Genomic DNA, 11,353 nt, shown 5'->3' on the forward strand with positions numbered 1-11,353 from the left:
TTCTTAAGTTCCTCTATCAGCATTGTGAGATATAATTTTAGATCCAATTCTTGCTTTTCCAGTGTTTTAGAATATCCAGGACTTGCTGCTGTGGGAGTACTAGGTTCTGATGAAGCCAAGTAGTCTTGGTTTCTGTTGGTAGGATTCTTGCGTTTGTCTTTCGCCATCTCTTGATGATGTCAGTTGTTCTTAGTGTCTCTGACTAGAGCTTGTCCTGTCCCTGCCGCCCTGCAAGTCCCCTGGGACTCGTGGGGCCTGTGCTTCCCGGCTGGCTGCTCCAGTCTTAGAAACTCACCAGAGAGAAAATGGCGGCTCTCACCTGAGTCTCTGGGTTAAGGCGCTCCCTGGAGGTAGGCCCTCCACTTGCAGGGAAGGGGCAGAGAAGGACGCTGATCCACCTCTCTCACTCAGAAGCTGAGAGGATCCTGTCCCTGCCGTCCTGCAGCTCCCCTGGGACTCGTGGGGCCTATTAGTTATTTTTTAATTATGCGTACTTTTACTGTTGGAGGGGAGGGGTGGTATCCATGATGCATGAGTGCAAGTCCTGGCCTAAACCAGAAGAGGACATCAGATCTCCTAGAACTGGAGTTACAGGTGGTCTTGAGCTGCTCCACATGGGTACTGTGAACTAAATCCAGATCCTTGGCAAAAGGAGTATGAATCCTTTACTGCTAAGCCATCTCTTCAGCCCCTAAATTTATTTATTTATTCTGTCTGTGTGCATGCACATACATGTCATGGCACATATATAGAGGTCAAAAGACAACTTGCAGAAGTTGTGTCTCTCTTTACACCACGTGTGTGCTAGAACTCAAAATCTAGTCATCAGTCTTGGCAGAAAAGGCCTTTGCATACTGAGTCATCTTACCAGCATAATACCTAGGGTTTTTGTGGGGTTTTTTTCTTTTGTTTTGTTTTTGTTTGGGGTATCTTGAGACAGAGTCTCTACTTAGCTCTGGTTGTTGTAGAACTATCTGTGTAGAACAGACTGTAAGTTCAAACTCACTAACATCTGCCAATCTCTGCCTTCCAAGTGCTGGGATTAAAGGCATGTGCCACAATGCCCAGCTAATACCTTAGGTTTTAACAAAATAAATTAGCATTATTTGGCAGAACCCTCCTGAGATGAATTTGTGCTGTGTTTTTCTCTCCTTTTGGGTAATCCCCGCAGTCCTATGGAAAGAGAAAACCAAACAGGAGACAGAAACTTTCTCCTCCTGGGATTCACAGAAGACTCTGACCTGCAGTCCTTCTTCTTTGGGTTGCTTCTTTCTATGTACCTGATCACTGTCACAGGTAACCTGCTCATCATCGTAGCCATCATATCAGACCCCCACCTGCACATGCCCATGTACTTCTTCCTCTGCAACCTGTCCATAGCTGACATCGGCTTCACTTCCACCACCATCCCAAAGGCTCTGCAGAATATCCATACACAAAGCAAATTCATCTCTTTCACAGGTTGCATCACACAGATTTTTTTTTTCATTATGTTTGGATGCCTGGACAATTTACTCCTAACAATGATGGCCTATGACCGCTTTATGGCCATCTGCCATCCCTTGCACTATGTGGTCATCATGAATTCTTGCTTCTGTGTGATGCTGGCTCTTGGATCATGGATAGTCAGTGTCATGAGTTCCCTGCCTGAGACCTTGACTGTATTAAGGCTATCCTTCTGTACAAACATGGAAATTCCACACTTCTTCTGTGATCTTCCTGAAGTCCTGAAGCTTGCCTGTTCTGACACCCTTGTTAATAACATTGTGATATATTCTATAACTATAGTCATAGCTGGTTTCCCATTCTCTGGGATTCTATTGTCATATTCTCGGATTTTCTCCTCCATCTTAAGAATTCCTTCAACTGGGGGCAAGTACAAAGCCTTTTCTACTTGTGGGTCTCATCTCTTGGTGGTCTTCTTGTTCTATAGCAATGGTCTTGGGGTCTACCTTAGCTCTGCAGCCACATCATCTTCTAGAATGAGTCTCATTGCCTCATTAATGTACAGCACAGTCACTCCCATGCTGAACCCCTTCATCTACAGTCTGAGGAACAAGGACATGCAGAATGCCTTGGGAAAACTCCTCAGAAAAATCATGCTTCTTGGTAAAGGGACCAAAGCAGGACTCCCATAAGAAGAAATCTAGTGAAATTAGAAAATATACATCCCATCATATAATGTACTGGCTACATTTTTCCCAAAATAAGATTTGTGTTGTTTTTTATTTATTTTTTGAGAATTTCATACATATATACATACATACAAATATGATCATATATGAAAGGTCTCAGAGTTTAAAAGAGACACTGGGACAAATCATTAGAGTTAAGTAGATTATTAGAAGAGTTACTGACATCGTGGACAGACAGACTATAGAAAAACAGCATGACTCTGAAAAGAGCACAAGCCCTAGTACCAGAGACAGACAGCATGGCAGTAGCTCTGACAAGTTGTTATGGCCCATGTTGCAAATTCTAGCTCCTTTAATACAACTCCCTGAGAGAGAGAGGTAACTCTCTAATAAAGGATATGCTCACAGTACAGTCTGCATCCAGGCTTTCTGATTCCCAGGCAGAAGACAGGGGAAAAGTTAGAGAGCAAGGCATGTGGCCAGCCACTAGTACCTCTTCTGATGTGAAATTTCCAGGTAGGTTTCTACCTGGAAATCTGTTAGCTCATAATTCATAGCAAATGCCCTCAGTAGAGTGTCTTCTAGCATCTGTAAGAGAAAAGGGCTCCTTCAGGTATTGCGACCTTAAGCAACAATCTAGTATAGATTCTGAAACTATATTCCTATAATATTCACACACACACACACACACACACACACACACACACACACACCTTTTATTATTCAAACTTTCCTCCAATCCCCCATCAATGTGACCTGCTCCCAGTATCATCTCCGTTTCTTCTTTTTTCCTCAATAGCCCACTAAGTCAAATTAGTGCTGCCAGTATGTGCACTGATGTGAGACCATACATAGGAACATGGACAACCTACCAGCAATCACATGCCTGAAGAAGAGTGGCTCTCTTGCCCCCAATAGCCAACAACTCCCAAAGTTCCTTAGTTAGGGGTGAGTCTTCATGATTCCCTTTCCCCTCCACACTGGAACACATATGTAGAAATACATGAATCATGGATGGGGCAACAGGATTCCTCCAGAATTACCAGCTTTGTAATGACAAATCCCAATGATAATGAGTTTTATTAAATCTCATACAAAGCATTCAAAAGAATGATAATAAAAATGTTTAGTAAATCAAAGAGGATGCTTAGAAACTCCTAAATTAATTTAGAGAAAATGTAAATAGAGCTAAGTGACACAAGAGATCCAATACAGAATGTAAAGAGGGACTTAATAAGGAGAAATTTGGAGGAAATATGAATGAGTGAAGCAGAAGAGAGACTGAGAAATGGAAGATAAGGTAGATGAATTGAAGCCTTCAAACTATAAAACTAAATATGAAAGTATGACCAAAAGCTAAAGGATCTAAGAGACATCACTAAAAAACCAAATTTATAGTAAGATGACACATGTGTGTGTATGTGTGTATACATATGTATGTGTGTACAAATGTGTGTATACATATGTATGTGTGTACATATGTGTGTGCACTCATGCAAATATGTGGAAGCCAGAAGTTAATGTTGTCTTCCTCAGTCTCATTTTTTGAGACATGCTCTCTCTCTCTCTCTCTCTCTCTCTCTCTCTCTCTCTCTCTCTCTCTCTCTCTCTCTCTCATTTAACCTGGGTCTTGCTAATTTGTCTAAAGTGGCTGGCTACCATCCTTGGATGTTCTTCTATTTCTGTTTTCTCAGTACTGGGATTGTATGTCCATGCATCCAACTTTTTAATATGAGTCCAGTATATTGACCTCCCCTCCTCATGCTTTCATGACAATAACCTTATAGATTGAGACACTTCCACTAGGGAAATAAATGGCCATCCATCTACAGGAGCCATTCTGAATGCTAAGCAGACAAGATCAGAAAGTTATTGCCCCACATAAAAACATTAAATACACTAAGTACCCAAAAAAGAAAAGAAAAACTATTGAAAGCAGGGGCTAGTGGTTGTTGCAACTCCTGAGCACATGGGCATCCTGGGAGCCATGGTAGGGTTTAGCCATCTGGTAATGTTATCATAGGGAAAATAATCACTCAAAAGAATTCACTGAGCCTTGCTGTTCCTATTTTCTGAAAAGGTTTAAACAATTCTCTTTTTCCATTGATTTATTTATTAACTCATTTTACATCCCTATTGCAGCACCCCTTCCCTCCTCTCTCCCCACTTCTCGCCTCCCATTCCCACCCTCAGAAACCCTCTCCCCATTAGTAAACAATTCTTGAGTTGGTCACAAGTCCTAACTATATTCTCCTTATTTTTATATTCACAGTAGGTGTAGTTCTCACACATTATCAAGGAAACTTCTTTTTGCAACAAACAGGGACCATTGCAGAAAACCACAACCAATCAAAATGCAAAGTTGAGGAGCATCTTTTCACTTAAAATGTTCATGCAACCCAATATCCTCCCACATCCTACAGCCTACATGTCTCCCAGGAGGTCTGCCCTAACCAAGGGCAAAGTCCTTCTGGTTTGCACCTCAATCTGCATCAGGGCAAATCCTGATCCTGGAACCCAAAGCCTGCCCATCTCCCAGGAGGTTAGTCCTAACCAGGAACACAGGAAACCTACTCTACTCAGAGAAAGCACTGCCTGCTTCAAAGAAAACATGCTATAACCCAGGTCACAGAGCTCTACCTGCCTTCAAGAAAGCCAGCTGTAGCCAGAGACACACAAACCAGTTAACACCAGAGATAAACAAATAGCAAGAAGCAAGCACAAGAACATAAGCTACAGAACCTAATGCAATTTGGCACCATCAGAACCCAGTTCTCCCACCACAGCAATCCCTGGATAGCCTAACACATGTGAACAGCAAGATTCTGACTTAAAATCCTATCTCACGAAGATGATAGAAGCCTTTAGGAAGGATATAAATAACTACCTTAAGGAAATAGAGAAAAACATAGGCAAATGCACAGAAGCCCTTAAAGAGGAAACAAATAAATACCTTCAGAAATACAATCAAGCAGGTGAAGGATTTGAACAAAACAGTCTAAGATGTAAAAACAGAAATCGAAACAATAAAGAAAATACAAATGAAGGCAACCCTGGAGATAGACAACTTAGAAAAGAGATCAGGAGCTACAGATGCAAGCATCACCAGATAGAAGAGAGAATTCAGGCATAGAAAAAACCTTAGAAGATATAGACACATTGGTCAAAGAAAGTACAAAGTGTAAAAAGCAACTAACCCAAAATATCCGGCAAATTTAAGACATAATGAAAAGAGCAAACCTAAGGATAATAGGAATAGAAGAGAATGAAGATTCCCAGCTCAAAGGGCCAGAAAACATCTTCAATAAAATTATAGAAAAAACCTCCATAATCTAAACAAAGAGGTGGCCATAAATGTACAAGAAGCCTGCAGAACACCAAATAGATTGGACCAGAAAAGAAAATCCTCTCTTCACATATAAACAAAACATTAAATGCACAAAATAAAGAAATAATATTAAAAGTTATAACGGGAAAAAGCCAAACAACATATAAAGGCAGGCCTATCAGAATTACACGTCTCTACAGAGACTCTAAAAGGCAAAAGATCATGGACAGATGTCATCCATACCTTATAAGAACATAAATACCAGCCCAAGCTACTATACCCAGCAAAATTCTCAATCATCATAGGTAGAGAAACCAAGATATTCCATGACAAAACCAAATATAAACAATATCTTTCTATTAATCCAGCTGGAGATACTATTCTAGTACCGAATATAATAGACTTTGAACCAAAAGTTATCAAACAAGATGGAGGACACTTGATGTTCATCAAAGGAAAAATTCACCAAGATGAACTCTCATTTCTGAACATCTATGCCTGGAATGCAAGGGCACCCACATTCATAAAAGAAACTTTACTAAAGCTCAAAACACATATTGAATCTCACACACTAATACAGAGAGACTTCAACACCCCATTCTCAGCAATGGACAGGAAATTTACACAGAAACTAAACAGAGACATAGTGAAATTAACAGAAGTTATAAACCAAGTTGATTCAACAGATATCGACAAAACATTTCACCCCAAAATAAGAGAATATTACCTTCATCACAGTACCTCATGGAATAATCTCTAAAACTGACCATATAATCAGACAAAAACAACCCTCAACAGGTACAAGGAGATTGAAATAATCCCATACATTTTATCAGATCACCACAGACTAAGGTGATCTTAACAACAAAATCAAAAGAAATCCCACACATTCATAGAAACTGAACAATTCTCTGCTCATTGATAACTTAGGGAAGAAATAGAAAAAGAAATCTATAAAGGAACAATTCTACTTTTAAAACTGAGACTTTATAGAAGTCAATGGAAATGAAGACATAGCATACCCAAACTATGGGATACAGTGAAAAACACTGTTAAAAGGAAAATTCATAACACTAAGTGGCCTCATAAAGAAATAAGAGAGATTCCATATTAGCAATATAACAGTACACCTGAAAGCTCTAGAACAGAAGGAAGCAAACACACACAAGAGGAGTATATGGCAGGACGTAGTTAAATTCAACCAATTAAAAACATAAAGAACAATACAAAGAGTCAACAAAACCAAAGCTGGTTTTTTGTTTTGTTTTGTTTTGTTTTTTTCAGAAAATCAACAAGATAGATAAACCCTTAGCCAAACTAACTAAAAGGCACAGAGAGAGAATCCAAATTTAAAAAATCAGAAATAAAAAGGGGAGACATAACAACAGAAACTGAGAAATTTTTTAAAAATCATCAAAACCTACTACAAAAGCCTGTACTCAACAAAATTGAAAAATCTAGATGAAATGGATGATTTCCTAGACAGATACCAGGTACAAAAGTTAAATTAAGATCAGATAAGCTATCTAAACTGTCCCACAACCCCTAAGGTAATAGAAATAGTCATTAAAAACCTTCTAACCAAAAAAAGTCCAGGGCTACATGGTTTTAGTACAGAATTCTACCAGACCTTCAAAGAAGAGCTAATACCAGTACTCCTCAAACTATTCCACAAAATAGAAACAGAAAGAACACTACCTAACTCATTCAATGAAACCATAATTATTCTGATACATAAACAACACAAAGACTCAACAAAAAGAACTTCAGGCCAATTTTGCTTATGAATATCAGTACAAAAATACTCAATAAAATTCTCACACACTGAATCCAAGAATACATAAAAGCAACACTCACCATGACCAACTAGGCTTCATCCCATGGATACAAGGATGATTCAATATATAAAAATCTATCAATGTGATTTAATTCTATTTACTTAAAATATGTTTTTAAATTCAGATAAATTGAAATCATGTAACTTTTCTCATCATAATGCAATAAAAGTTAAAAGAAAATCCATCAATGTAATACACTATATAAACAAAATCAAGGGAATAAAACCACATGATCATCTCATTCAATGCTGAAAAAAAAACTTTGACAAATTACAACACCCCTTTATGTTAAAAGTCTTAGGAATTCATGACACATACCTAAACATAAAAAAAAAAGCAACATATAGCAAACAAACACCAAACATCAAATTAAACAGAGAAAAACTAGAAACAATCCTACTAAAGTCCAGGACCAGACAAGGCTACCCACTCTCTCCCTATCCAATATAGCACTTAATTGCTAGAGCAATTAGACAACAAAAGGAGATCAAGGAATACAAATTGGAAAGGAAGAAGTCAAAATAACACTATATGCAGACAATATGATACTATACATAAGTGACCCCAAAAATTCCACCAGAGAACTCCTACAGCTGATAAACGACTTCAACAAAGTGGCAGAATATAAAATTAACTCAAACAAATCAGTAGTTTTCCCTTATACAAATGATAAACAGGCTGAGAAAGAAATTAAAAAACGAAAGCCTTCACAATAGCCAAAAAAAGTATAAAATATCTTAGTTCAACACTTACCAAGCAAGTGAAAGATCTATATAACAAGAACTTCAAATCCTTGAAAAAAGAAATCAAAGAAGACCTGAGAAGATGGAAAGATCTCCCATGTTCATGGGTCAATAGGATTAGAATAGTGAAAACGGCCATCTTACCAAAAACAATCTACAGATTCAATGCAATCCCCATCAAAATTTCAACACAATTGTTCACAGACATGGAAAGAGTCTATCTCAATTTCATATGAAAAGACAAACATTCGCTCTTACTCTTGCCTCTCTTGCCTCTTTCTCCCCCTCTCTCCACAAGGTCATGGCTGGCCTCTACTCCTCTACTCTCTCCTTCTCTCTGCCTTTCTCTGCCTCTTAACTCCCCTCCCCATGCCCTAAATAAACTCTATTCTATACTTAAAAAAAAAAAAGAAAGACAAAAATTTTAAGATATCCAAAACAGTTCTCAATGATAAAAGATCTCCTCAGGGAATCATCATCCCAGACTTCAAGCTGTACTTCAAAGTAATAGTGATAAAGCCCACATGTTATTGGTACACAGACAGACAAATCAATCAATGGAATAGAATCAAAGATCCAGAAATAAACCCACAAAACTATGGACACTTGATCTTTGACAAACAAGCCAAAAATATACACTGGAAAAAAAGAAACTTCTTCAATAAATAGTGCTGGTCTAATTAGTGGTCTGTATGTAGAAGAATGAAAATAGATCCATTATTTGCACAAAACTCAATTCTAAGTGGATCAAGGACCTCAACATAAAACCAAATACACTGACTCTAATAGAAAAGAAAGTGGGAAAGAGCCTCAAACTCATTGGCACAGGGGGATATTTCCTGAAAAGAAAACCAATGGCTCAGGCTCTTAGATCAAGAATTAATAAATGAGACCTTACGAAACTGAAAAGCTTCTGTAAGGCAAAAGACACTGTCAATAAGACAAACCAGCAACCTACAGATTGGGGGGAAAAATCTTCACTAATCCTACATCCAACCAGGGGCTAATATCCAAAATATATAAAGAATTCAAGAAGTTAACCTCCAAAAAACCAAATAACCCGATTATAAAATGGGGTACACAGCTAAACAGAGAATTCACAACAGAAGAATCTCAAATGACTGAGAAGCACTTTAAAAAAATGTTCAAAGTCCTTAGTCATCAGAGAAATGCAAAACAAAGCAACCCTGAGATTCCACTTCACACCAATCAAAATAGTTAAGATCAAAAACTCAAGTGACAGCACATGCTGGCAAGTATGTAGAGAAGAGGAACACTCCTCCAATGCTTGTGGGATTGCAAACTGATACAACCACTCTGGAAATCAATCTGACAATTCCTCAGAAAATTGAAAGTAGTTCTACCTGAAGACCCAGCTATACCACTCTTGGGCATATACCCAAAAGATGCCCCACCATACCACAAGGACATGTCCTCCACTATATTCATATCCACCTTATTTGTAATAGCCAGAAGTTGGAACAAACCCAGATGTCCCTCAACCAAATAATGAATACAGAAAATGTGGTTCATTTACACACTGGAAAACTACTCGACTACTAAATACAAGGACATCATAAATTTTGGAGGCAAATAGATGGAACTAGAAAATATCATCGTGAGTGGGATAACCCAGAACCCAAATGACATTCATGGTATGTACTCACTGATATATGGATATGAGCCAAAACATACAAAATACCTAGGATACAACTCAAAGACCATAAAAAGTTTAGCAAGTAGAAAGGGCCAAGTGAGGATGCTTCAGTTTCACTTCAGAGATTGAGGCAGAGGGAGGAAGGGACCTGAGTGTGAGAGGGGAGGAGAGGAAAAGGGGAACAGGAGCAGGTATGGGAGGGGGTGCCAAGAGTGAATCCCAGAGGGCCAAGAGAATGAGTGGAAATATGCAGCTTCTGGGGATGCAAGGTGAGGAGACCCTCTAGAAAAATCCCAGAGACCTGGGAAGTGAGAGACTCTCAGGACTGAATGGAGGTGACCTTAGCCAAAATGGCCAACAAAGGGGAGAGAGAACTCAAAATGTCCACCACTAGTAGATAGACAGGGCCTCAAAGGGGGAGACAGGGTTACCAACCCACAGTCAAAATTTCTGACCCAGAATTGATCCTATCAAAAAGAATTGCAGAAACAAAAATGAAAAAGAGACTGAAGGAAGGTCAGTCAGGCCCAACTTGGGATCATGGAGGGGCACCAAGGCCTGACACTATTACTGATGCTATGGTGTGCTTACAGACAGGAGCCTAGCATGGCTGTCCTCTGAGAGGCCCTACCAGCAGCTGACTGAGACAGATGAAGATACTTACACCCAACCATTGGACTGAAGTTGGGAACCCCTATAGTTGAATTAGGGGGAAGGATTGAGGAAACTGAATGGTAGGGCAACTTCATGGGAAGACACAAGCAGTCTCAAATAACCTGGACCACAGGGAGCTCCCAGAGACTGAGTCACCAACCAGGCAGCATACAAGGGCTGTTCTGAGGCCCCTGGCACATACATAGCAAAGGTCTGCCTGGTCAGGCCTCAGTAGAAGATAAGCCTAATCCTCCAGGGAATTCAGGCCCCAGGGAAGGGGGAGACCTGATGGGAGAAACACCCTCTGGGAGGCAAGGTGAAGGAGGAATTGGATGAGGAACTGTGGGGGCAGATGAAGGGAACAACAGCTGGAATGTAAATAAATAAAATAATTTTTAAAAAAAGAAATAAACTCATGAACAAAGGACTATGAATTTAAAAAAAAAAAAAAAGACTCCATGCAATCAGTTCATGTCTCCAAACTTCTTGCCTTGCTTCCTCTCCCTCTGGAATAAATTCTTTGTATCTCTCAACTTCCTACTGAAAACTAAAAAATCTTAGTGCCTGGAATCTAATAGTTTTCTCTTTAATGCTTTTAGAATTTCACACATGAGTGCAATGAAATATGATCATCTCTAAAAGCATCATTTCCCTTATCAAACTCAGATCCCACAAAAAAACATGATTCCCAACTTTGTGTCCTTTTCTGGTTTTTTAAATATCTAATTAAAAAAAAGAGAGAGACAACAGAAAAAAAAATAAAGAACACACTGCATCCAAATAGTGCTGCCCATATGTGAATGGACGTGGGCCCATGCACTGGAATATGGGAAACATACAGTGGCCACACCCTAAAGAAGCAGCCATCAACTGAAAATAGATATAATTGGGGGGGGGCGTCTAAAGAGCTTCTGCTACTTCTGCACTGAAATTTTTATTTTAGATATTTTCTTTATTTACATGCAAATTTCTCCTTTCCCAGTTTCCCCTCCAAAAAA

General features: G+C 39.0%; 1 protein-coding gene across 1 annotated transcript; it reads left to right on the plus strand.

The window, feature by feature from the left end:
- The first annotated feature begins 1,154 nt into the window (after positions 1-1,154).
- On the plus strand, positions 1,155-2,138 carry LOC116076042 (olfactory receptor 7C2-like). The gene has a single exon (XM_031349608.1). It carries the CDS (start codon positions 1,176-1,178, stop codon positions 2,136-2,138), a length of 963 nt encoding a protein of 320 aa, XP_031205468.1. The 5' UTR covers positions 1,155-1,175.
- The last annotated feature ends 9,215 nt before the right edge of the window (positions 2,139-11,353 follow it).

This window comes from Mastomys coucha, unplaced genomic scaffold, assembly GCF_008632895.1.
Source record: "Mastomys coucha isolate ucsf_1 unplaced genomic scaffold, UCSF_Mcou_1 pScaffold4, whole genome shotgun sequence".
Lineage (NCBI taxonomy): Eukaryota > Metazoa > Chordata > Mammalia > Rodentia > Muridae > Mastomys > Mastomys coucha.